At 47.6% G+C, this 27,776-nt stretch overlaps 1 protein-coding gene across 1 annotated transcript in view; it reads left to right on the top strand.

The window, feature by feature from the left end:
• Positions 1 to 27,776, top strand: part of IQSEC3 (IQ motif and Sec7 domain ArfGEF 3) — a gene marked incomplete at both ends in the record, with an annotated part of 102,624 nt that overhangs the window by 59,049 nt on the left and 15,799 nt on the right. The window contains 3 exons of the mRNA XM_082308907.1: positions 8,470 to 8,758; positions 15,144 to 16,237; positions 21,130 to 21,291. Coding sequence (XP_082165033.1) covers positions 8,470 to 8,758; positions 15,144 to 16,237; positions 21,130 to 21,291 — 1,545 coding nt within the window. The remainder of the gene's footprint in view (positions 1 to 8,469; positions 8,759 to 15,143; positions 16,238 to 21,129; positions 21,292 to 27,776) is intronic.

The raw sequence follows: 27,776 nt of genomic DNA, 5'->3' as shown, positions 1-27,776 counted from the left end.
ACAGGTAGCTGGAATAGGAGAGCAATGGGCTGAGGAGATACGCAAGCTGTCCTTGCCTTGTAGAGGCTCTGCTGCCTCCCAGCCCTGAATTCATCTCATTTTAGCAGTGAAATTCTATCTTCTGCATGATTGCACTGGCAGGCTTTTGTCAGCGAATTCAGTGATGTTCAAACCTGCCTCAGGGACGAGGAGCCAAGAGATCTGAGTCGAAGTGGCAGAAAGACTGCTGCTGAGAAGCCAAGTTTCCCTTTCCCGGGGTGCTGAGCGGGCAGTTACACTAATGCAGGATGCCATCTGTTTTTTCCTTCTTTAGAAGGTCGTGTTTACCAAACATTGCAGAGGCAAGAGAGGTCTGGGGTTAAAGTAAAAGTAATTAAACCCTGCAGAGCCAGGTCCCCCTGTGCCTTCACTGTCCACTTGGTGCTTCTCACACCTCAGTGATAAGCACAGGTGCCCTGGTTGACACAGCCACAAGTAGCCCCCTCTGCAGTGACAGGCTGTGTGACCTCCTCCTAGTCCAACCTGCAGAGACAGCCCAGCACCCAGCCTGGGGCGTCAAGCACCGAGGTGTGGTGGGCAGCTGAGAAAGGCGCTGTACTTCCTAAGCTGCGCCCTGTGCTCCTGCAGCTGGTGAAATAGGAGGCATGGCTGGGAAGGGAGGAGGAAAGAGGGGTACGCCAGAGAGGTGGCCCAAGTGTCATTCTGAGGTGTCACCTAGACACACATAAGAACTATGAGAAAAAAACTGTGACAACCACACCACCTGGCACAGCCAGCCTTGCACCATAAACACCACTTCTCAGCTCAGTGGGAGCTGCCTTAGCTGTTCCGAGTCACCCTCTGGAGGAGCCTGTCTGTCTCGATGAAAAAACAGAGATCCTAGTCCTCAGGTGGCTAAAGTCAGCCATGGAGAGCCTGGCGCTCAGGCAGGCAGCCAGCCCAGACTGACGCCTGGGCAATCATCTTTGCACCATGAGGGCACGGGGTGCATCGGAAAAGTTTAGTTCCTGTAGTGCAGCTCTGTAGCAAAAGGCACAACAACACAACAATGTGGGAATGACACAGCACGTGGGGATCATGTTTAAATACCAAGTCCGAAATGGAGGCCCTGACTTTGGCATGTTGGACCCTGTGGGACATGAGGCATTTGCTAGTATTATTACATTTTCTGTGTGCTTAATATACATCTCACCGAAACCACTTTAAACAATGTTGAAAAGATGTTGCCTGGTTCAGTCTGTGCTAAAGGATGTTAAATTTAATTGATTTCCAATATATTTACCATACTGTACTGTCAAATCTATTTTACAGGTGTGTGTGCCAGCCTTTTTATGAAACAATATATTCTGGGATGGGTAATGAGCTTGGCTAATTATCATTAATTCCTCTTGGGTAAAACTAGTGTGAGAAGATGGCTTGATGCCACTGCGTTGCAAGGTGTTACGTGAATGTAGACAAAATCAGAATCTTGTTCCTATATTTGTCTGTGTTGGGGGAGACTGTCTGAGAAAGCTGCAGCTCGGCTGGCAGGGGATGATTTGCCAAGATCAAGTTCCAAGTTCCCTGCCTCTCTGGCAGGAGAGACTTTTGCCTTCCATCATTTTCAGCATGCTCCCAGAGAGCATTGCCTCCAAGTTACCCTAAAATCTGAACTTAAAAGCAAATCAGAAGCAATTCTTTTGCACTCAGACCCCCAGCACGTCAGAAATCTCTGAAACTTGAAAAGATCCCATAATATATTAGCAAGCCTGTCTCAGCCATTTTTTTCGTTGAATTCTGATCAACCCATTCACCATATGTTATGGGTGTCCTCAGGGAACACTGAAATGAAATAAACTGAAAAGGCACTTTAGACCCTGCTAACTCAGCAATTGATTTTTTTTTTTTTTCTGAGCAGGGAGAGGAGAGAGGACAGTGGAAATGCTGAAATGTCTTAAGACAGAGGGAGCACAGGTTCTTGCAGGCTTGGGGTCTGGACTCCATTCTCTCGGCATTAGCTAGTGACCCCTTTCTCTAATTCTCCATATGGCACTTTCGAAGGGTTTTTTATTCTGACATCTCTGAAGCTTTGAAGTCTCGTATGGCTCTCAGGCCATGATAACAGTAATCGCTTACAGCACTTCAGAGCAGCATATATACAGTAACCAACTGATCCTCATAAGGAGCTCTGTGGAATGGATTCATAAATTTTTGTGGTCCTTCACAACTAGTCCATGTAGTCTTTGCTTCAGTTACAGGTCACAATCCTGCACACTGACCTTGAATACCATGAGGAAGGCGTTTGGTAAGTTATATATGGGAAACAGCAATGTGGTGTTCTCCTGGAGTGACACAGGGACACAAAGAGGAAGTGAGATCAGCCTCTGCAGTACTTCTGTAACACCTCAGACCCATAGCTTCCTCCTATCCAATTAGCTAGATCTTTTTGCATAACCACTATACCTGCCAACGGGGCATCTGAGCATCCTCTTCTTCCACCACTGTCCAAGTCCAGAAGAGCCATTGCTATTTTTGTTACTCTGTTATGGCTCTTATTTATCTGTAATAATTTTTCTTCTTGTAGGAGAGATGGAGCAAAGAGCTGAGCTTTGTGTCTTGACCACATGGGAGCTGTGTAGCTATGGAGTGAACAGTGAGAAAGCTCAGTTTTAATTTCTTACAGGACTAACATTACTGTCCTTGAGAAGAGTAGCTCTCCTGGCCCTAGAGCCCTGTTTAGTCACTCAGCTAAACACCTTTCTGAGAGCTCTGAAAATTACTCTGAGACCGTGAACTGATTCTGGCATTTGACAGCAAGGCAATGGAATGTAATGTCTGGAGCATCCAACTTCTGTGTTCCTGCCTACAGGTCTACCTTGAAATTGTTTTGAAATATTTGGGGGGAAGGGGCTGCATGTTCTTTCTCAAGTCACCAGGTATGGGAATGTTTAAGCCTCACAGTAAAGATCCAACTAATGAACCACGGTTCAGCTCCACAGCTGGCAGTTAGAAGCACAGACCCTTGCCAAGCTGGAAACGTGTGTTTCCAGCAGCAAGGAGGTGGTGAGGCATATGCAAGGAAGGGCACCATCCTGATGCTGTAGGAACTGAAAAGCAGTCAAGTCTTTCCCAGGACAAAGAATGATACAACAACTCTGTACAGACATGGGGAGCTGATACTACTAGGAATGGGCAGATGGGCTTCTCTGGTTTGATAATTTAGTATCACTGATTTGGGCTTTAGGTTTCGAAAATACCAGGAAGGGAGAAAAAAGGAAGTCATAAAAAACCCTCTGCATAATACCATTTTTCCTCTATCCTATCCCTGCATCCTTCCCTCAGGGTACTCCTTATAGAATATCTTCCTGACAAATTTGCACATAAATATCAGAAGTCTTGTTTACCCGTGCTAGACAAGAATATTTATGGGTGCCCAGCTGAATTGTCTCCGTGAGAGCTTTTTCACCATCCTGCTTTCTTGAAACAAACACTAGGATTCAGCCCAGAACCCCGATATCCCTGTTTTGAAATGCTAGACTAGCTGTAGTATTTAATATAAGCCCTGAGTCAGATGATTGTCTGTAGTCACCATCTTTGTTAACAAAACTGGTTTCTGTCTGCAGCAGGCATGTACAAGTCAGCAGTGCAAAAGTAGCAGGAGATACCTGAAACATGAGAGATGTTTTCTACAGCAGATGAAATCTATTTGTAATAATGACTAAGCTAGTTACTATGGGTCATAAAAGTCATGTAGGAACATCTAGGAAGAACAGAACAGCTGAATTTGTAGTCTTCCTTTTTTTATCTGATTGCAAGTGATTTACATTAATATTACAACTTTCAATCAAACAGAATTCAAAGACATTACAAACCTTCCCTACCTGATTGCATGACTAGCAGTAAATTGCTTCATTTATCATGCAAGAGTAGCTGTAAAAGCTGTGAAAGATGGTGGTATATGATACTTTAGGACAGCAAGTAAAGAACACTGATGACAGTTGAAACTGCAGGGGCGATGCTGGGATACAGAACTAAATTAACCTAGTTGGCATTTGGCCAGGACATTGGGATTCACACCTTAGACTCTGCATGGGACTTTTAAGTATTACAAGTGGTTAGAAAAATTTGCTCATCCAAGAAACAGAACATGCAATAGCTCCATTCCCTTCCTTCATCCCACAGTCAGGGAGGTTGATTGCTCACGGGCCAAGGAAAAGCAAGTGGATCCTCATATTTTACTTAATAACATTTTTTTCCTAGAGATCTTCCATGATGTAGTGTCTATCCTTGCTCTACTTACTTTTCTTACTGTTGGGTTTTTTTGTTACTTGATTACAGTAGCTCCTGATTTATTTATTAACAAAACCTGTGCTCTACCAATGCAAATCAACTGTGTTATTCAGGACAGAGGGGAAAAAATCAGGATCATTAGGGTTTTAGCCTATATTTCACTGCAGCATCAGTTTTGATTGTTAGCAGTGTGTTTTGTCTCTCCTATGGGGGCTTCATCCATCCCTGCTACTGGACAACAGAGAATAGACCTCCCCACAACACTTCTGCAGAAACAGGTTCAAGATGGGAATAAGCCTGGGAGGAATACAGGGTGGTAAGTGGAACCATAGGGCTGTAATGCTAACATTCAGGCTGCTAAGCAAACTCTGTCTTTACCCCTTTTTTCCATTGCTTATATGTCACTGAAGTTTACCAGCTGAAGCAGAAATTTGCCAGGTTTGGTCTCTTGCCCAAAGGTGAAGTAGGTTTAACTTTTTTTTTGAGAGAGATTTTTTTTTCCCCACTAAGTAAAAGTGGTTCAGCCATTTTTTTCACAGAAGAACACGTAGAAACTATTCCTACTTCAGCAAGAGTATTTGCTATTGCTTTCTGAACAGCACAACAGCCAAACCAGCAGGGGGTTAAAAAGTTTATATTCAGCATAAAAACATCTAGCTGAAAAATGCCTTTGAGTGCTTCAGTGGAATCTGATTTTGATTTGACCGAGTTTTGACCCTCAGAAAATTCCACGCGTAAACACAATACTTTCTATATGGGTGTATTCGTTGGGCTCAGAGCACGCATGGAGGAGGAAGGCAAGGTTATACATGTACGTGTGCTTAGCTTACGTCCTTATCCTTAGCACAGTGTCTTTAGGGGCTTCAGTTACGCACTGTGGGCGGGAGCACTGAGCTTGGTGGTGCTTCTTATACATCTGCGACTGAGTGTGTGCACCTAATTAGTGCTTGCAGTCTTAGGGCCCTCCCGTGTCTTGAGGGATATCCTAAATGCCTAATGAGGTTAAAGGAGGCTTCTGAGCATTTTGGGTTGGTCCATTGCTCTCTGCCTCATTCGCCAGGGTAAGAATCGGGTCCAGTGAGAGTACCTAGGGTCAGACGCAGCCCAGTGATCAAGGGCTAGGTCCATGGTGATGAGGCAGGTCCAAGGTCAAGCTGGGGAGTCAGTCTGCAGGTCAGAGTCCAGATCAAGTGAGTCCATGCCCATGAAAAAGGGAAGGCTGTGGTGGAGCTGGAGACCAGCACTTTACAGCGTTGCTGGGGCAGGGACTGATGGCCCCAGGCTGGGCTGAAAAGGGGGAACTGTGCAGGGGATATTTGTGGGGGCCTCAGCTGAGGTTGGTCAGGCCATTAAGGTCTGTTCATGCACTAAGGGCCCTGACAGGGCTTTCCAGAGAGCCTGGGGAGTCTTCATGTCTGGAGGTATTCAAGTTGACTGGAGAAGGCCCAGATCAACCTTATCTGTCTTTGAAAATGGCCCTGCTTTGAGCAGGGAGTTGGAATAGAGACCTCCAGCCTTCCCTCCTAGCCTAGGTTATTCTGTGATTCTACAAAGCCTGCTGGTTTTTCTTCTGTATTAGCAGCACATGCAGGATATCCTATCACTATGAATGTTAATCAGTCAGACTCTAAACTGTGTGCAACAGAAAACCAAATAGGTAGCATACACTAGAAGTGATGTACAGCCTTACAGAGCAGTGGGCCCCAATGCTGCAAACTCTTATGCACACACTTCACGTTCTACCATGAGCAGTCAGTGGAGGCCCTCAGAAAAACAGAGTTAAGCATATGTGCGAGTGTTTAAAGGGCCATCACGTCAGGGAATATTTGCTGGCATTTAGAGGCCATTCATGCTCCAAGGGAAGTCAACTAGCTCTCTAGTCCACTGCCTGGGGCCCTGAACTGCCCTAAAGAAAGTCTGCGTAGCACACTGTGCACTGTGGCCTTGACTCAGCAGAGCAATTTGGGATATGATGTGGCTTGCTGAATCAGAGCTTATGCATCTAGCTGAAATTGCTTTGTCGGGCACAGTTCGGTTCCCACTGAAATACTTGTGAGGCTTTTGGCACGCACTTCAATGAAAACATGATCAAATCTATGTTCACCTGGTCATCCCTTGAGCTGAGGATAAAAATTACTGCTCTGCTGGTAAAAATGAGAATGGATAGAACAGAGGCTGCCAGTAAAAATGTTACAGTGAGAGCTGTAAAGGAGAAGTCTTTTATTATGTTTCCTGCAGTGTGGATGGACATAGAAGAGAAGGAGTTAAAAATGGGTACATACTTTACATGTACATCTTTGGGTGTAGAAAAAAGAATGTTCAATTATGTAGTATGAGGAACAGAACAAGGAAAGATTTTATAAGGTGTACAACCTAAAAGGACAGTTTTATGCCTCATTTTAATGGTGGCATTTCCTGATTGATGAGTATGCAGGTATGTCATTTTAATATGCTTTGACAAAGTTGCTTATATAGCGTTTATGTAAGAGACTGGTTTCTTCTGTGAATTTATTTTTTAAGTCTAACTTGTGACTACATGCATGCCTATAAAAGAAGAAACTTTGTACCTTTAAATCCTTTGTCTTAGTTCTGAAGTTGTGGTGCTGTCTTTGGCTCATCAGATTTGGAGCCCTTTTAGAAATTGTGGGAATATTTCTAAATTTGATTGTTAAATCTACTGAACAGAAGAGCTGCCATTAGAGAGTATAAACTTCCTTTTAAAGTACTAGTAAGTATGCAAAAGTGCTCCGAGGCTTAGGAGGCAAAGTCTATTTACAATTAGAAGACTTGGGCTCTTAAGTGCTTACAGCACTTTTGAAAATGAGACTTGAATGCTCCTAAGTAATTTGGGCACTACAGAAAATCATATCTAATTTCCCTGATTTTGCTCTGACATCAACACCAATCATAAAATGATTTGTTATCTAGATGACAGCGGAACTGGTCGTATGTGGAGCAAATCCAAGAGAAAGAAAGATGATTCAGAAGTGAATTAAATAATTTAATGGTGTTTAAATATGGGAGGCAGTACCCATCCTTGGTTTCAATGGAATTAAATGCATTGGTTCTGTAGTAATTATTTCCAAACTAGATGTTGCTCTCATCTAAATACTCATCCCCTGGAAACCAGTGGAGCTGTATCTGATGTACACAGTGCAGTAGAACCCAGAGTCCATGCGGACTGGCCTGCACGCTCTTGGACATCATAAATTATTTCTCTGTAGCTGCTAGAAAGAGACTAATGTAACAACAAATAAACACTCCTGTGGTTCAAACAGTCCCCCAAAATACCAAAATCTTGTTTGAAATTGGATGATTTTTGAAAATATTCGGCAAGAGAGGTTAACGACAGACTTCCTCAGCACTTCAAAGGATCAGATGTGCTAATCCCATCCTGTCTGGAGCAACATGTCAGCCCTCTTAGAGTGCACTGTTGTCAGGCCCTGGTTTCACACAATTTCTGCTGTGGCTGACAGGAGAAAAGGGTGTTTTCCTCTCTCCGCAATATCTCAGTGGCACAGTAATCTGTCCTGTGGGTCAGAAAGAAACGGCTTCTTTCTTGGAAGCTCTGCAGTCTGCTATGGCTGTATTGCAGACACGCTTTAACGAGTCAGGATCTCAGGGCTGACTGGCTCTGTTGCATCTTTATACTCTCAGATCTCCAAGAGTTCCTCTGGAAACTCTGCAACATTCAGCTGCCCCTGCACCATTTCCCACATGGCCTTAGAAATTCCAGGGGAAAACTGGATCCTTGGGATTCAGGCTCCATGCCAGATGGGACTCTGGGAAGCACAGGGAGATGCTGAGCAATAGACAGCAAGGGCACAGGGGTGACTGCCAGCTGCTAGCTGCTCCAGGGAGCAGGAGAGGTGTCCATGGGCCATGACACCCTCCTTGGCCCCTCACCTCCAACTGCAGCACCTCAAGCAGAGGCAGCTGGGCAGCTCCAGGAGTCACAGGACTGGTTCATACAGTGTGTGCAGCACAGGTGCCTGCTCTTAGGGAAGGAAGGATCAGAGCTTTGGCTGCATCAACCTGAAGTCCTGATCCATCACTGAGAAAGACCCCTCACAGCCCAGGCGCCCTAAGCATTTAAAATGCATCTCAGTGAATGAGTATAGTGAAAAACAATAAACATAATCATAACTAAAATATAATAAAAACAAATAAAAAAAGCGAAACGTTGCGTTTTGTTCACAGTGACGATCCCAGCGGTTCCACAAGCAAGAAAGCCGGGTGTGAAACGGAGGATCCGAAGGAGGCCGGCAGACAGAGTGGCCAGGAAGGCAGGTCCGACACCCTGACGCTAAAAGCCCAGCATGCGGAGCTCCAAGAAGAGCAGGCAGCGGGGTGTTCCCCTCTGGTGCAGAAGGCGAGCCTCCACCACACGGGCTCCCCAGTGAGAGTGCAGCGCAGCAAAGGGACGGCCTCGTGTTCCCATGCAGCTGCCTCCGATTATGAGCTCTCCCTTGACCTAAAGAATAAACAGGTACAGAGGCTTCCTCCTCAGGCTGTGGGAGAAGGGAATGGGGTGGGTGGGACTGCATTCACACTGTGGTGGGACATCTTTCAACAAATACTTCAGCCTTTTGTTCACCTTGAGCTTTTGCCCTGCCTGAACAGGCCTGGCCCTTTGGCTGCATGAGGCTGATGGGGAAAGTAACTTCCCCACCTCTGACTGCTACACCCTTTCACTCAGACCTGCTGGGCTCTGCTCCTCATTGCGTGGGTTCTGCGGTCCAAAATGGACCCAGATACTCAGTTGTGACTGTAGGCTTAGAGATGGGTTGTGGGCAGCCAAGAGCTGCGGTATCCAGAGATACTGCCTTGCTCACAAGCATACGGTGCCTGTAGGGCTCCCGAGAACTGACTGTCCCAAAAGACCTCCCTCATGGGAGAGGTCTCCAAGAGCCATCTTGCCCTCTTGCATCACGCTGGGCAGGGCCCTTTCCGCATTAGCCTCTTCAAATCATGAGCTTTCAGGGGAACTGGAGTTTATTCAATGAGTGTCCTGCACAGTGTCTACCACGATGTTTGTGCAATGCTACCATCACTGTTTGCAGTCCGGTGATGGACGCTGGAGGCAGGCAGGTTTACCAGGCTGAGAGAAAATTATTCAGTTCTTGAAGTGGCAAGACTTGCCTCCTGTGCCTGAGGCTACAGCCTAGCTCCAGAGCACAAGTCTACCCATCTCTAGCTGCATCTCCTGATGGGCTCTCAGCAGGGGATAGCGGGACAGGGGCTAATAGCAGCTGGCCTCCTCACTCAAAGGCAAGGAGGTGGAACGTGTGTGTCCCCCGTCCCGCCCCCCGCCCCCGCATCTCTGCAGATTACAGCACAGGAGAGCTGTTGTGCAAAATAAAACCTAAAGAATAATTTCTGACTTTTCCATGGGATGGCAGCTCAACCAGAGGCTGTTTGATATGCAGACCCTGCAGTATGTGAGATGAGGACAAGCAAGCGCTAGCGACAGTGTCCAGAATACATTCAGTGGGAGAATTCAGTGGGAGCTGTGCTATTGCAGATGAAGGGTCTCAGCTAATGAAGTTCCCACAGAAGAAGCTGCTGCTTCTGGGACATCTCTCTGCCACTTCCCTCAAGGCATTGCTGCTATCCCTAAACATACATGTCAGATCAATGGCCCAATAAATTCCTGAGCAGAAAAGAGACCTTGGCTCTTTAGCTCTCTCTTTCTTAAAATACTGCATACTCAACTCAGACAGAATTCTTGCTCACACCAGAAAAGAAACAAGAGAGACTATTTAACCGGCTTCACAAACTAATGTGAGATATCCTCAGGGTGGGCCAGATCTTGGCTGCTATCTATGGGCTTAGCCTCCTCGATGTCCTAGAGCTGCTCTGATTTGTCCTGGGGAGTTGTCTGTCCTGTGTTATTTTAGCTTTAAGGTCATGTTGTTCTATCACTGTTCTTGCAGCAGAGGCCAGACCTGCCCTGGATGCATGTGAGACAGAGAGACATGTTAGCTGCTCATTCATTGAATTCTGGTGCTTCGCAGTACTGACCTTGCAGGGACCTAGACTATCTCATAGGTAAAACCACTTTTCTCACAGCAAAGGGGGCTCACAATATGTGTGCTCCTGCAGCCTGCTGGATGTCCTCAGTGGATTGCCTCCAGCTCTCGAAGAGGAGATTTTCAGGGGGTGAAGAGTATTAAATCTTCCAGTCTTGCACTCTAGTATGTGTTTTCATAGGTATTCCTATCAACTTACTTGTCAGGTAGTTCTCTTGAATGGGAATAAGGGTAATAGGACCCTCACAGCACTGTCCCAGTAGTTCCCCAGTCATAGCACAAATTGTAATACATTAATAGAACTTACAGTAAGAAAAACAGGTGGAAGGGGGCATTTTTAGTCTCACAGTGCAGTTGAAGTCACATTTAGCTTTTGGGAGAGGAATGAGTGCTGGTAAGGAAGGAGAGTAGCGTACAGCCTCTTCTGCAGGGCTTGGAGGTGCAGGTCATCTACCAGTCATTGCTGCTCAGCATCATACTAGAGAGCTGGTGAGTGCGGTTAGGGCTCTCCTTGCTCTGTATCCCATGAAGCAGAGCACGCTGACACTGCGCAGGACAGAAGTACACTATGCTGGGAGGCTGGAAAGGAAAACCAAGTGCTGAAGTTCCCCTATGTTTAGGCTCCCTTGTAATGTTGGGAAAATGGAGGGGATCACAGGAGAGAGGAGCATGCTTTCAGTTATACATACTCTTCTGCTGTGCTGAAGGGTGACAAATGTCCCATGTATGAAGGAAAACGTCCCATTAACACATGGCCCTTATGGCAATGTCCTTCCATTGTGAAATGTTAGTGGGAGGGAGGGGCATTAAGAATGGGTGTTAGAGAACATGTATGCCCTGGGTTTTTTTTTATTTTTTACAATGCATGCATTGACCTGAGTGACTCAGATTCTGTCGCTGAGCCTGATTCTCTTCTTGCTAACACGGTGGCATGTCTCCATACTCAGTGGCAACCTGGGTGGAAAACCAGTGCTGACTAAGAATAAGATCAGGCCCATTCTCTCCTGGCAGATTTATGAATTCATGCCTATGGGCAACAAAGCCATGGGGTGTGCACCTCAAATGTTTGGCCATATCCAGGCCTGACACTTTGGCTTGCCTTAGGCTGACCTTGTTAAAGCTCCCTTCATGTGCAATCCCTCATGGCAATGGATATTTCCCAGCCATTTCTAATTCAGCCACAAGGCCTGAATTGCTCAGACTGAGTGTTCATATTGAGGCCCAGAAATGTATTAAGCTAATTATTCTTTGAAATCCCCCTGACCCCCCTCCTGCTTTTCCCTTCCTTTGGCGCCAGCTGTCGGATCATTCCCCAGAGCAGAGTAGCTTTAAGTAGGCAATTACTTGTGATTCATAGGGTTTATTAGGAGTGAGAGAAGGCCAATCATGCCTGGCCTTTCTTGCCTCTCAAATGGAAAGAGAAGGTTCCTCCAGCAAGCCACCCATACATCTCCATTACCTGTGACTGCTGTGGTGCTAATGGATGCCCTTTCCTCCTCTGGAGAGGAAGAAAACAGGCCAACAGCTGTGTGAAATCCTTAACTCCTCTGGAGTGTCAGTTAGCTTGACCTGATAGCAATGTGAATGTCTCAGACATCAGTAAACAGTAAATGGCTGGGCTACATCAAAGAGAGAGAGACAGAGACTCCTACCAAGCAAGGGTGGGGAGGGCACTTCTCTATGGGGGTGCTACTTCTGGCTTTGCCAGTCTTCTCAAGCATCCTTTGGACCAGTCCCCGGCCCTTGTTATCACAGCCACAAAACACTGTAGGACGCCTCTTGGTTTGGACAGGGCTGTATGGCAGTGGACCACCTGCAGAACCTGTCTTTGCACACCTGGTATGAACTGGAGAACAGACTAGGCTGGGAGTCCTCTCACTTTACATCTTGTTCTGCTCCTTAATGTCTTAGCCCTTTGGGAGGACTGAGATAATGGACTGCAAAAAGCTGGTGATGTTTTATCAAGGTACTGACAGCTTCCACCGTTCATTTAGACTTTTAGAAGGATCTCTCCTCTTAGTAGTTATTAAAGTCTGCCTTTTTGGGAACTGTCCTTGCATGAGATAAACTGGCCTTTTACTTCGGATCAGCAATGACATCTTGTCTTGGCCTCTGATAAGATCAGAGCATATGAATTTCATGTTTTCAGAATGGCTGTCACCTCCTTGGAAACCTCAGATAATTATAAGGCTCTTGCTTCTGCCTTATTTTGCATCTTACTATTATTCTGTCCCTCAGATAGCTGCGTCTGTCCCTCCCATTTGTTCCTCTTTCCCTCCCAACACAATTAGCTCTACATTTTGATTAACCAGACCATTCGTTATATTAAGTGCTCACGGTCAGTTGTCAGTAATAACTGTCTGCATCGGGCTTGTGCAGGTTATTGGTTTAATTTGCATTTATCTGCATGAGCCTTCCTCCTGAAGGGAAGGGCCAAGGATAACTCAGTCTCTTTCCAGGGAGGCCAACTTTGCAGAAATGTGGAAGGAGTGCTGGTTTTATGGTGGGATTTAAGATGGTCATTTTGGAAAGAATGACAAAGAACCCCAACAAAACCCTTCTGCTTGCTAGCCTGAATCTCTTCTTGTCTGTATTCCCCTCTCCTGCCACATCAAACTCAGAGACCTTGTTTATCCAAAAAGCCTGCTGACAGGTCTTGTGGTAAATGAACCTAAATCCATGATAATTGTGTGGGTGATTTTTAGCACCAGTTCTGCAGACCCTTTCTGGGAGGGCAGCAAGGCAAGTATTAGGGCAATATTTTTTAAACTAGGGGTAAGCAGAACTCTGAGCCAGCTGCCTCTACAACTGCAGTGGCCAACCCCATTGCTAAATAAATTGCTAGTATTCCTCAGTGCTGAGCTTTGATGCTTGCTTTGGACAGATGTGAATTCAAGGGCAAGGCAAACAGGAAACAGAAGCCTACCTTATGCTTGAGCACAAGGCAAAGGGTCCCCGCTTCATTTCCAGCGAGGGAAATACGAAAGGATGTGTGTGTCCCCGATCCCTTCCAGAAGTGGCAGCCTCTCATCCAGTGCAGCAGGATCCCTAGACCTGTTGCTGCTTGGGGTGATGGGGTGCCAGCGGGCAAGGCCTTCAGTACTTACTCCAGCAGCCAGGATACCAGCGCAGGGACAGAATGGCTGGAGTCATCCTGTTCCTCTTTTCCTGTCATCTCCCAAGGTCATATCATCTTCCCCTACTTCCAGAGGAGTTAGTATTGGAAAGGTGTCAGAGGTGATTTACACTTCTCACAGCTGTCATTCCAGACCTTCACTTGTACCGAGATCACTCACTGGTGGTTTTATCTGCAAATTACGTAGTGTTACAAACAAGGAAAAGAAGAAGGAAGCAGATGACATGACATGACTCTGCGAGCTGAGGCTCATGTCTCAGTCTTGCTTTGTTTACAACAACAGTTTTCACTTAAACTCACATCTTCTGTGAGCTCAGTCCTTCATCTTATGAGTACTGGGCCAGCAAGGTGTGGTGAGGGGCAAGTGGTATCTGTCTGGGGATAAGGATGCAGTCACTAAAACTCATCCTTTGGATCTGCTAATGAGCTCATACTCACCACATGAATGATGTAGTGAATCCTCTGTTAATTCAGGACTGATTTTACCAGCATTCCCAGTCCAGCACTTCACCTTTTTTTGGCTTTTTGACATGTGCACACACAGATATAAACACTACAGTCTGCACCTGCGCTCTGCCCTATGAAGAGCCAACAATGTAGAGTTTAGCTCATAGTTCAGCCAAAACCTCAGTGAAGGTAATTCTAGTTCATCCTTCTTTTTTTCTTCAATGCCATCATCGACCATCATCTTCACACTGTCCCCCTTGTCCTCTGTCAGTCACTCACTGGAACCAAGTCGTCTAACATCCTCCTGTAGCATGGTAGTGAAGGCCCAGCTGCAGAGGAAGAGTGAGGGGATTACCAGGAAGTATAAATACTAGACTACAGAAGAGAAATTACCATACATACTTGCTTTGTAGAAGCCTGTTGAGATGGCACTTAGCTGTGTGTGTATGTATTTACGTGTGTGTGTGTGGTTACCAGCTCAGGAAGGAGTAAATCCTCCTGTTACTTGTTCTTAATATCTTGTCTCAACATTTAAAATCAGAATTTTTTACGTTTCAAAACTGAGAGTCTTTCTTTTCTTGGGTAGTTTTCATTTCACTGCTGGCTGACACGTGAAAAACTCAGATATCAGAAAGGAAGACACTCTGGGATTCAGAGTGCTTTTTAAAAGTCACTGAACAAACCCAGCCTCCACTAACTTCTGTGGAAGCTGATGTTTCTCACTAGCTCCTATGATCAAGGCAGCATTTTCTGCATTTAAAAATTAGCTTTTCTTTCCTTCTTCTGAATGGTTTCTCCTTACCCTGAGAGTATTTCCTAAGGTGACTACGGACGGGAGGAGCATTAGTAACACTCTGAGACAAGGGATGATGCTTGACATTACCAGAGCACTGCTGAGCAGGAAGACACGTTGCTGGAACACTATTCACAGTGATGAGCTTGCCCTAAAGGCCATCAGAAGTAGGCCTGCAAGGGAAGGGCACCTCCAGGCTCCATCTTGTATGGCTGGCACTCTAGGAAGAGGAATGATCATATTACAGCTGTAAGGAAGCTCACAGTACTGATGCTTTAACCAGCCATGCCCAAAGGGGGGCCTTCAGTTGAAATCAAGGGCATGGCAGTGCAGGAAAAAGCTAATTCAGTGTTTAGAAGTTGCTCTGACAGTCATTACAGACTAATCAGTGTAGGAACTGGGGTCACAGAAAGCCATTAGAAGTCAATTAACAAAAAATAACCTCTCTTGTTTGTATGTCTTTCAGATCGAAATGCTAGAGCACAAATACGGAGGTCACCTGGTATCTCGCAGGGCAGCCTGCACCATCCAGACTGCTTTCCGGCAGTACCAGCTCAGCAAGAACTTTGAGAAGATCCGCAACTCACTGCTGGAGAGCCGCATGCCACGCCGCATCTCTCTGAGGAAAGTCCGGGTCCAGAACTCAGAGAGCTTCTCCACTGAGAAAGCTCTGGTAGAGGGGTACAACTTTGTGGGCATCCCATTGGTGAGGTCCCCATCTTTGCCAGCCACCATCAGCGGTGCACTGACCGAGCTGGAGGATTCCTTCACAGAACAAGTTCAGTCCCTGGCCAAGTCTATTGATGATGCCCTCAGCACCTGGAGCCTGAAGACCATGTGCTCACTGCAAGATGGCGGCTCATACCAGATAAGGGAGACCTTCAGTGCCAGTTCAATGCAGCCAAACCAAGACTTAGAAACTGAGCTGCAGGACAAGGAGAAGGAGGAAGGGCTCCTGCCAGATACCCTACCCAAGAGCAGCAGCACTCTCATGATGGCTTTTCGAGACGTCACAGTCCAGATTGACAACAAGAACATCTCTGTCTCATCATCTACCTCGGTGTCCATGGCAAACTGCCTCAGCAGCAATGCCCAGGCTGAGCTCTCTCAAGCTACGAAGGCTGAAGAAAGCCCAGGAGAAGGGGAAGGAGAAGCCAGTGAACCACCAGCTGCCCCAGAGAGCTTACCTGAGTCCACAGCTGTCCAGAACAGCCACACCTTCACCGAGGTGAATGTCAGTACTAATGGCACTGGAGAGAGCAGTGCTGAACCTGGGCAGATGGCAGTGCAGAAGCTCCAGTTTGATGCTAGCAACGAGACGGGGCAAAGCAAAGGCTCTGAGTCTGAGAATGCAGACAACTCGGAGCAGCTGAGCAGCAGCAGCACCTCCACTTCAGCCAAGTCAGCCTCTGAGGTGTCCTCGAAAGAAGCACTGCAGGCCATGATCCTCAGCCTCCCAAGGTACCACTGCGAGAACCCAGCTAGCTGCAAGTCCCCCACACTTTCCACAGACACCATGAGGAAGCGCCTCTACCGCATTGGGCTGAACCTCTTTAATATGTAAGTGGCTCTTCCTCTTTCGTGTTTCTCAGCCTATTCCATGCCTCACAGGAACAGGAGATGGCAGGCTTTTGGTCTAGATCCATCTCTGGGGAAGTTCTTTCGTATTCAAGGGCATGACCCTCTGGGTATGCAATGCAGACCACAGGTTGGCTGCCCAGAAGCTTTTTCCCCCAAGTGCTGTCCTGATCTTCTGCCCAACAGAGGAAGAAGCCCAATGCCCCATGAGTAGTGCCCATACTCTCCTGAATTCTGAACCTTCAGTCCCAGTTGCTGTCCATTTGGCATCCACCAGCTCAGCCTGGGATCTAGGCTCCTGCTCCACTCTGTTGCAAAGGAACAAGCGTAGCTGGGGATGTAAACCCAGCCCTGGTTACTTAACATGAGGCACTTCCAAGTAGAGAGAGACAGAGGTAGAGCTGAGTTTAGCTAGCCCAGTATGAGTGGTCTGGCTGTAATTTTCCTTCTGGTATTTGGGTAGATTTTCACCTGACAGACCAGGTTTAGTCATCTCAGTCTCACACTGAGTCTGATATCCTATGAAACGGCTGTAGGTGTGAAAGCAAAAGCAGAGCAGCCCAGAGATTACCGTCAGAAGAGGTTAACTTGAGGGGTCACACAGTCTATTTTGGATTGGCAGAAAGCAGCTGAGCTCCTATAAGGAGCTTTAGATTTGCTCGTTGCCTTTTGATGAGACTTTTCTCATCAAAGCAAGCCACAAGAAATATTGGGTTTTGCTCCACCATCACACTCTCATCTTATGCTGTCTTGGTTTCCATTGGAGTCCCCTGATGAAGGGTCTGGGGATTTAATGCACCCATACTAGAAGAATGTTTTGCCACACATTAGCATGGGCATTTTGGTCAGAGAGAGGACTAAAGATTAAGCAGTCCTAGGCAGAAGTTTTGCACAGACAAGGGGGCATGGGATTTATATATTTGTAGTATGGAGGCTGTGGACTCCTGGAGGCAGGAACCTGGAAGAGGCATTTTTAGGGCTCGGCTCACAGCACATCCAGAACTGAAGTGATGCTAGAGCAGACAGATTTGGGACTCTTGCAGAACTGAGGAAGACATTTTACTAGCTCTGAGATTAGGTTGTGAACAGGTGGGTCCATGCATATATATCAAAGTCAGGCTCTGGTGCACACAGATTTGCCTGATGAACACGAGCAGGCTGGAACGAGAGAAGGTAGGCACCAGACACAGGTGGGGGTTGATTATGATCAAGAGAGTTCCAGGTCCACACAGACGTTCTGGTGTTTGTGTTGGGATAAGTGTACTTCTGGAGGGGGGCGTGGGGCTCACATCTCTGCTACTAAGTGTTTCAGTATTCTCAGCGATGCTTGGCAGGAGTCCCTCCACTCAATGTGTTTTCCTTTGGTTCCTGCACAGTTGTCATGAGCATTGATGTGAAGATAAAGCAGGAGCGAAAATGCTTTTTCCCAGCCTCTCCTCCTCCCCAAATCTGCCTGGCACACGTTCATGTGACAGATCAGCAGCACCAGGTCTGTTTTGGGGAAGCATCTCTGCCATCCTCCTTCATTCAGTGACTCGGGTTCACTGCATCTTGCAGGTCCCTGTGGGACAGAAGACTTACTGTGGAGCTCTGAAACACAACTTCCTAGCCAGGCCTCCCCTGTTCCCTTGAAACTGGCTACTGAAATAATGTGTGGTAACCTGTAAGGCTCAGTTTTCTTGACAAAACGTTGGAAGACAGGGAGAGAGGGAACTGACCTGTTAGCTCTGGGGAGTGAAGCCTTTTGTTTATTGTCTGAGTGGGATCTAAGGGACACATGGCTCCCCTTGTGACACTGTAGTGTACCTCAATCCAAGGGGCTGGGAAGGCCATTCAGCTTTCTGCAGTTATTTGATTGTTGGTTTCCCTGCCAATTTCTAGCAAGGAGCCAGTTTACCATTGTAGGGTTTGTGATGTGGGCACCAACCCACACGGCACGGAGCTGAGGCCGTACGTGCCTGTGTGCACATCCTTTTTGCTGACCGCTCCCCTGGACCAGGAGCTGAAAGCCTCCAGTTGCTAGCACCATCTGCCATAGTCTATCCAGCCTTGAGTTGCTTTTTCAGCAAGCAGCGCTCTGGCTCAGAGCAGGCCCCTGGGAACACATCGATGCTGTGCTGCCGTGGCACTTTCCCCATCCCCACTCCACAGTGAGGGGGTGGAATCCCTGGAACGGAGAGTACTTCATTATGCAGCGCTGCTGTAATAACTCAGTGTGTGTGGGCAGCTGGCTGCGTGGGCAGAGGGAAAGCCAGCAGGACGTGAGGAATCCCGCAGCATTTGCTGGCCGCGCTTAACACCCCTGCAACGCTGAAGAAAATAGCAGGGATCAGACTCAGGAGAGATGGAAGGGGAGTTTGCTGCACATCTGGGTAAAAGCCGCATGCTGCAGTACATGGGATACATCTGCAGGTGTTCAGTGGCAGAGATGCTGTCTTGCTATCAGGATTTTCTGGAGAACAAATTGAATCCAGGGAAAAACTGATGAAAGGCTGCTCTTAGTGGAAGAATAGCATGTGCATGTATATTTGAGTTATAGTCTAGACAGTGCAGGAAGACTGTCACAGCTGGGCTGTTTTATCCTACACGCTCTTGCATTGCATGTGCCATCTCTACTGAAGTGTCCATGGCAGTGCGTGAGCTGCATTTTTCTGGCCACGTGCAGTTCCCAGCTCCTCTGGAGTGAATTCGAACTCAGTCCAGTGGCTTTGGAGTCACACCAGTGTGGCTGAGATCATCCTCATATTGTGTACACCATACTGACCCTTGCCAAATACCAAAGTGTGCAGGTGGAGGTGCATTTAATGAATCTCTGTTGCTTAGCTTGACTTTAGCCCTGGCCATATGACATTTGCACTTAGCAGAGAACTTTGCCTGTGCTCTTCAGAGGTGAACCAGGAGATCTGTGTGATAATACCAAAGGTGCGCTGTTGCTTTTCCCTGAAGAAGGCCTGGGTTTTTCAATATCAGATCCTGCAGCTCTCCCATTCGTAATTTTAATGGCCTGACTTGTTCTCCCAGCCACTCTCCCTGCGGATGCCACACTGCCCAGGATATTTTCTTAGTGACGTTACAGAATAAGCAGAACTATTTCAAGCCTGTCTACTTTTTTATATACCCATGAGGCCCCTGTAAGGAGCAGGCCATTCTCCTGAATGCTGATCCCCTTATAGCTAGACATATGTTGCTCACCCACATCCTTCACCACCTGACAGTGTCACAGTCTGTGCCTGTGCATATCATGCATTCACGTGCTCTGAGATCTCATCCTATCCTTTCCTCACCCCAGGAAACTGCCTGAGCAAACTCACTCCTTGAGCCTTGACAAAGATCCTTGAATTTGGGTTAATCATGGAAGTATGGCATCCTTTCATGAAGAACCTACCCTCTTACCTCTCCCCACTCACCAGCTCAGAGAACCAAAGGAATGTGGAAATCTTCCTGGCATTGCCCTAGCTCCCCTCAGCAAGAGTGCATCGTGACAGGCACCCTTCAGTGGGGCAGACTGAAATATAGGAAGAAAACCTCCTGCACAGTACACACATACACACTCATTCCTGTCTGTACTGTGGGACAGGCACCACATACAGGCTCACAGCCACTCCCAGGATACATAGAAGCATGTAGGCTTATAGGAGACATGAGGAGAAAACCAAAATGTGCAGACACACGGGCTCTGATCAACATGTGTGGTGCAAGAGAAATCTGCATGTACAGGACATAGACACACACAAACGTGTGCTTGTTGAGATGCACACTGCCCCCCAAGAGCTGCGTATGCGGGCACAGACACTGGCACACTAACAAGCAGAAAAACACTCCCACAACCAGGCAGTCAGGCCTACTCTGCACCAGGCTTGTTCTCAGAGAGGCACTCATAGACACAGAGAGAGAAAAACCCTCTGTCTGGGAGCTGCACGCAGCTCTCTCCCAGCTCTGACAAGGCATTCTCCAGGTTCGTGCTCTCATCCACCCACACACAGAGATTTCTGCCTGAGGGGGTAAATCAATAGAGAAGGGAAGAACAACACAGCTAAGGGGAGGGGGTAGTGGAGGAAGAGATAAGCAAATCTGAGCATGGGATTTCTGTTCAAGCAGCCAGCACCAGGCTCAGGTGAGGAAGGTAGAAAGTGTCACTCAACACCGAGCACTAAATATGTATGAAAAAGAGAATTATTTTTTTTTTTACAGAAAAAGTGCCCACCTTTGGTTATCCTCCTTTGTGTCTTGAGCCTCATTTGCCCATAGATTGTGGCAGCAATGTCTCCTAAGTCTCTTTGGAGCCACGTTTTTCCCTTTGCCTTTGTCTGCCCTACCAAAGGTGCAACTCCAGCCCCTGTAAAGCAAAGGGTCACGTGCCCAGCTCTCACCCCTGGTCCTTGGGGACAGCTCTGTGAGTTGCATTTGGAGCAGCTGAACGTACTGATATTTCCTGTGCTGCCTGTGTGGGACACACAGTCTAATCATGTCCTCACAGGGACCCTAAACAAACCAAGCTGGAGCAGGTAGGATACAAGAGCCTTTGACTCTGGAGCAGAAGGATGGCAGAAGAGAGTCACTGATGAGGATGGTATCGAGCAGCAGGATCCTTTGTAGCACTGGGATGGCACTTGTGATCCCCAGATGACAGCAGGTGCTGCAAGTGACACAGCAGGTCCTGTGACATCCTTTTGTCCTCAGAGGCAACTGGAGGGGGACTCCCCCAAGTCACTTTTCCCTGCTTGCACCAGTCCTATCCCTGCCACACACATGAACTCATAGGAGCCCATGCACATACTGAGTGCTGCATTGCTGCAAGCCATGAGGTGAGCCAGAGGCAATAATGCCTCAAAGAGATCATGCAAGCTCACCATGTCTCTGTCCTTCCCTTTCAGAAACCCAGACAAAGGGATCCAGTTCCTGATCTCCCGAGGCTTCATCCCGGACACCCCCATTGGGGTGGCACACTTCCTGCTCCAGCGGAAGGGCCTCAGCCGCCAGATGATTGGGGAGTTCCTGGGCAACAGCAAGAAGCAGTTCAACAGGGACGTCCTGGAGTAAGTGTGGAAACCTCTTCCCCTCCTCCCTGCACTGTAAAGGAGTTGCCAGCCCACTCTGCCCCTGGCTGCACCAGCAAGCACCCCATCCTTCATGTCCCTCCATCCCCCACTCTGCAGGAACTTCACCATTCCCACTCCCTATCTGGCACCTCTCAATGCATTTCCCAACAATGTATTTCCCCCTTAATATCAGCAGCCCTTTCATTTCAGTCTCTCCTCAGAGGGCCTGCGATCATCTAGCAGGAGTTCGGCACTGTTGGGTGGTAGAACTAGTGATGCTGGGAGGTTTTGTGGCCGGGAAGCTCTGTGACTGGGGTCTCACCTCATCCAGATAAAGCACCTCTGATGCTTTCTGAGAAGTACTAAGAGAGTCAGAAGAGGAAAAATATCTGCTCCTTGCTGTGAGACTGGCAGGGAGCAGTGAATGCTGGCTCCACACCTGGTTCTCTTTCTGTCCAGTTTTGAGATGGGCGGCCTTTCCAGTTTATTCAACTCCACTACGGGGATAATAAGAGGGGAGTTGGTCCTGTTTGTGGTAATGAACAGACCTGCATGAGGAAGCATGCTACTAAGGGTTTATCATTACCACTGCAGTCAGAGCACTGAGGAACATCCCCACTCCAAAAACTCCAGTGGGTTGAGCTGTCCTTTTTCTGAACAAGATCTCAGGTTTCCTCCCTGCTTCTGTTCAGTGGCTGCCTTTGCTGGATTGTTCCCTTCAATTCTCTCACCGTGACCTTCTCCTGGTCACACAAGCCATGCATCTCTCAGCCTGCACCTCTCTCCTCTTTCAAGTCTTGCAATCTAGTCTGCAAAATCCTGTGAATACCTGAGACCTATACTACCTGAGCTCATGCCTGTTTCTCTGCCTTCGGCATTGTGACCATTGCTAACTTGTCAGCCCCCAGCATGGCAGGAGCAGGGTCTGAAGTGTTGGGAGGAAAAGCATCTTACCTGTTGTTCTGAGCATTGTCCAAGAGGACAGGCTTTCTGAAAGAAAAAGGCCCGGGGAACCGAGATGAGCCTTTGCTTCCTGCTTGATCCTTATCTACTTCAGATGAGGGAAAAGGAGAAAGCACAGCTCTCTCTATGATAAAAAGGGGACATCAGGAACAGGGGACACCACCTCTCCCACCCTGAGAACTGCTGCAGGGAGAGCAGGGCGAGTTTGCACCAGAGTGTGAATGTGAGGGCTGCCATGCAGGGTGATGTGACCTGTGTAGCCAGGAGGCAGCAAGCTCGTTCAGAGACCTATTTCAAGGGATGACCAGCACTCAGCTGGGTCTTTCTTTTATTAGGCAGAAGCACAGTTCTTAGTGAGAGCTGCCTTTCCATTAGGCAGAGAGTCCCTTGCACTGGGTCCTTTATTATATTTTCCCATTCTCCAAAATGTTCTCTATCTCCCTTTAATTTTGCAGTGGTTTCTCTTGAACCAAGCCAAACAGAAACCCTAAATCCAATACACACCCCACTTCTACTCCAGGGAAAGACTGGAGGATGCCAGTTCAAGAGCCAAATCTGGGCCCAAATTTCAAAATTCATTCCTGCTGCAATTGCTGCTGCTTATTGCTGCAGGTACCTGACCTTTGGTCCAGCTCTTTTTTTAATATACTGTATGGGTATTGATTTGGCCAGCAACAAGACACATGTTCTCTCCAGTCTCTTCATGCTGAGAGCTACAATTAAAAGTAATTGCCTCTTTTTCTCCAGCGAGCAATGTGTGGGCTGCTTCCCCTGATAGATACTCTTGTGAAGTCCAAACCTAACCTCTGCACAGACAGGGAAATATTGCAATAGCAATAGGCTGGCACTTCCTTGTAGTCCTAAATTTGGCATCATCCCTGCAAATGACCATGTTCTTCTGCCTCACGTGTGACTACAAACTGTGTCAGCAGCTCCTGGGAGCAGTCCCTATTGCAAAGCTTGGTGTCTGCCTCCCAGCCTCAATGCCCAGGAGCTGCTATGTTGTGGTTGCCTGTCTTGTCTCTGCATGTTGCAGGAGGGCCATTAAAGCAGGTGGCCCTATTCCATCATGCTCATTACTCTCAGTTTCCACTGCACCTCTCAATGTAGCACTCCAAATGTTTGATGAAAGAGTGACCCTGCCATCGTATTTACAGATGTAGAAAGCAAGGCTCAAAGATGGGAACTGAGCTGTTGAGGCTGTGTGTACATGGACGTATCTTGGGCACGGACTGTGTGTACATGGACATCTATCAAGCAACTGAGTCTGAATTTGGGGTTCAAACCTGTGTCTGATCTCTCCAGGCAATAGATGATGTTCTTGCACTAACAATCTGTGCTGCCATCCCCTCTTCACAATAGGTTGCTGATTCGTCTTCCTTAAAGGCAAAGATAAAAGTAGACATCAAATACACACAAAATGTTCTAAAACAGGAAGGAAAAACTACACACATTCAGCTGTTTGTAGCTGTGCTGTTTGCAGGTACTTTCACTCTCTTCCTTTGTCAGTTCCGAGGTTGGGGATAGCAATGCTTGGTGGTTTTTGCAAGCAAATTTTCATCAGCTGCTTGTGAGAGCTGACTGGGGAATGGCTGCACATCCAGCGGTGTGACATGCATGGAAACAAGGCATTGCTAGGAGAAATTCTGGCCCAGGATTATCATCCTGGGTATTTTTCCTGTCCATGCTTCAGGAAGAAGAGGGCTGGCAGTGTAGTATAGTGTGTGGGTATTTCCAGTGCACTATAGCTCAAGGGCTAGTCACAACTTCTGAGCTGTTTCTGTCGGAGCAAGAGGCAGCTAAAAGACCTTTTGGCATTTTAGAACTGTCTAAGACCTAGTCTGGTTCTCATTCCCCATCCAACTCCAGTCAAACTAGCTCAGGACCACTGGCACACGTTGGGAGAATGAAGTCTGCAAGGGCCGTCTCACAGTCCCCGCATCTACCCACACTTAGCAAGCCAGTGTTAGGGTGCGTGGTATTCCCTGGAGTGCACATGGCAGACAGGATAGCTCCTACGGTAGCTTCTGCACAATTTGCCCAGAGCCACAGTCATTTTTGTGGCCCAAGTGGGCAGAAGAAGAACAGGCACTGCTAGTCCTAGCAAGCTCAAATGCCCAGGCAGGGTGGCCATGAGCAGGCAGTAGTTGTTGGACAGGCTCTGACCGCCTGCAGTGAGCAAGTCTGTATGCAGGGGAGATGCCTCTGCTCTTTCATATCCTGGACCTGGCCCTGGAGCCTTCTTGGCCCGTTGTCTCCTTCCTGAAAGAAGTGTCAATTATTGATGCCACTTGCTGTGTTAGTTTAGCTTTCGCTCGATGTGAAAACTTGTGTTAGAATTGTGTATTGTAAGCATTGTTTCTATTGCAGCCAGGTTGAATTAACCCAACTGCATGAATAAATAATAGGACAGCTTTTAAAACATCTGCAAAAGTGTAAGCCTCCCTTGTGCATTCGGAGGCGGGGCAGAGCTGCCCAGGTTACAGACTCCAGACTCAGCTGTAAATCCAGCCATAAGTCTATACTCTGCAAACTTCTCTTGGCTTCCATAGGTATTGAAGCTGTGCTGGCTGACAAACCAACCACTGCCTGTGTCTGGAATCGGGCAACAACGCTCAGGAGTGTACAGTGGCATTTGGCACTGTGAAGATGATCCCTCTTTACTGCCCACCTAGTAAATCCAAACCTCCAGAGAAGTGCCATGCTGGTTGCAAAGCCTCTTACATATGTGGGCAGGGGGGTAAGAGAGGGTAAGCATAGTATGAGGCTTGAGCACTTTGGTATGCTATTTTCCCTCCCCACACCTGCATGCTCAGCACCTAAATGCCCTGAAATTATATTCTTCCTTCCATCTTCCTACTCTATCTTTCAACCTTTAACTGATTTTCTGGGAACCCAGAAAAGGTGTCTGGATAACTCACAAGTAATCATACACGCTAGCTAGAGGAACAAGGGAGAGAGCAGGGGATTTTCAACAGTATCTGACTGTAATTGGCACACATCCTTTGATAACACTAAACTGCTCAGGCCTGTCTGTTTAGGAAGATGCAGTATGTCATTTTCTATTGCAGAAAAGGCTTCAATCTTTAAAAGTATAATTTATCTCACCTATTGTTAGCCACCACCAACTTTAGTGTCTTCTATCAATTTATGAATTCCTTTAGTCAATGGAGAGACACAGGTCCCTCAAGAGTGTTGTTTTTCTCAATGTGCTAGTTTAGGCTGGACATCTAGCTTTTAGGCATTTTATGTTACAGGGGATAAATCCCATCTGTAACCAATTTTGAGCATCCCACAGTAATAACCACTCACTGTGATCCTGCATCCCACAGTTAGATCCAGCCTCTTCCCCCGGGAATCTGCTTCCACAACCTGCCTTGCAGCCAGCTGGGAGGAGTCACTGGGGACCTACCCCAGGGTTTCAATGTCTACCGGTCCAGGGAATACAGCTGTAGAGAGGCAGCCTTGGCCATTAAAGCACTGATCTGGTACTGAGCAGTTATTATCAAATCTACTTGCCAAGTACTGCAGAAAAATCATTTTGTTGCTTTGAAAAAGTCAGGCCCAAGGCATTAACACCTATTTTTAATATGAGACACATCATCATTCTTGCATCCTTTCTTGATGCCTTTCTTTTGTATTAGTTGCTCAGATTGTTTACTTCTTTTTGTGCACTCTTCATTCTGTGTTTATTTGTTGCTTTTGTTCTCCTTCATTCATACTTCAGTTCATTCTTCCCCTCCACCTGTTCCTGACTCAGGAATTGCTTCCATTTATAGTTCATTCATGAACAAGATAATGTGAGCGATGCCATGAATGGAGTCAGCTGTGCTGCTGGTACTGGATCGTTTGTGTTCAGGTCGTGGGACTTGGAAGTGCAGAAGTGGCTGCCCTGGTGCATTTGCTGTCACAGGAGAAAGGGGCAGGGATTCAAGCAGAGGAGACATGGTGCTGAGTTTGGGGGCTGGTTGCTGTTAGACACACTCTCCCTGTGGGTGAGCAGCTCTCCTGCCTGTCAGGCATATATTGTCTTCTCTTTCTCTCATGGGAAGTCAGGGAGAGAAAAGCTGCTCTTAGGAGTGTAAGGGCAGAGCTGGGAGCCCAGCAAAGAGGCTGCCTCTCAAAGAAGTGTTAGATTCCTCTTGGACTGGCAGAGTGAACTTGACAGGTTAGCCCAAACTAGCCTTCTTTCCCCTTCTCACTGAGGACATTACAGAGGATCAATAAGGGACTTGCATTACAGGAGGGTTTGAGCAGCATGGAGCTGCAGCTTGTGCTGTGGAGCAGTAGATAATGATGTGATGGAAACAGGACAGAGGGAAGAACGTGTTAGGCAGTTCTGACCTCCTGCTGCAAGCAGAGCTGTAGCACAGATGAAACTTGTGAACAAGAGCAGCTTTCCCCGGCCAGGCTTGCAGAGGCTGAAGGTGCAGCTTGAACCTGCCTAGGTGCCCAGGGAAACAGTGTTTTCCCTTGTCCCTTTGGGGACAAGGGTTCCCAGTGTCCCTTGGAGGGGAAGATGAAGGCTGGGCAGAACCCTCCCCTGGATGGCCAACGTGCCTGGAGTGGGAACAGCTCTCCACCTTGTGAGGCAGCTCTGGTGCAAGTCATGGTACAGTAGGCAATTTCTTTCTTAGGAAGGAATGGATGCCCAAGTGAGTAGCCATGTGAGCTACCAACAACCCTGGGAGGGCACGTAGGCGTGACTCAGCCTCAGAAAAAAGCAGGCAATACATGTAGTTCAGCATCCCCCAGAAAGGAAAGACTGGTGTGGGCCATGGTCTCCATTGTAGAGACTACCCTCACGCAAGGAGGTCATGGAGGGCAGGATTGGGATACATGCCTGTGCCCGTTGGTGCAAGGAATCAGCGAGTCCTGCTCACTCTTCTTTCTGTGAGCCTCAGTTAACACGTGCAGGGCAGCCTCTTCCCAGGGAGCTGAGCTCTTCCCGTGCAGTCCACTCTAAGCCCAGTTCATCTTCAGAAAGTTCATGGGGTTAGGGAAGCTGAGAAGAGGGATGCATTTTATTAATATCTCTGTGTCTTGTGGTTTTAAACTTTCCACCTGGCTGCCTCCCCCCTTGCTCCCTCCCTGAGCAAGGGCTGCAGGTTCATTACAGACGCTTTTAGTTGCAGCCCAGCTCCTGCTGCATTGTCACCTGAGCGGAAAAGCTGGAAAATAGGTCATTATGCTTGGGCGAGCAGATCCCAGCCCCACACGATACAGCTGCTTCCTGCCTTCACTGAACCTTTTCGCCACAAGGCTTTTTTGCCATGCTTAGCCCTGTGCTAAATCCTCACAGCTCTGATGCCACTATGTCCACCCCCTTTTGGGGGCATCTATGCCCTGCAGCCTAGCAGGCAGTATGGCTGCCACAGAGGTAACAGCTGAGCAAAATGATCCAACTAGGAGCCCACCCTTTGGTCCTGGCACCTGGCGTGCAGTTCTCTGCAATTGTGAGGTGCCTGTCTGCCGGGTGCCTCAGGACAGACTGAGCTCCCCATGTACACAGGTGGCAC

The sequence above is a fragment of the Platalea leucorodia genome, assembly GCF_965183815.1.
Source record: "Platalea leucorodia genome assembly, chromosome: 4".
Lineage (NCBI taxonomy): Eukaryota > Metazoa > Chordata > Aves > Pelecaniformes > Threskiornithidae > Platalea > Platalea leucorodia.
Note: the sequence above shows the minus strand (reverse complement) of the source record. Positions and strands in the feature narration are given on the sequence as shown.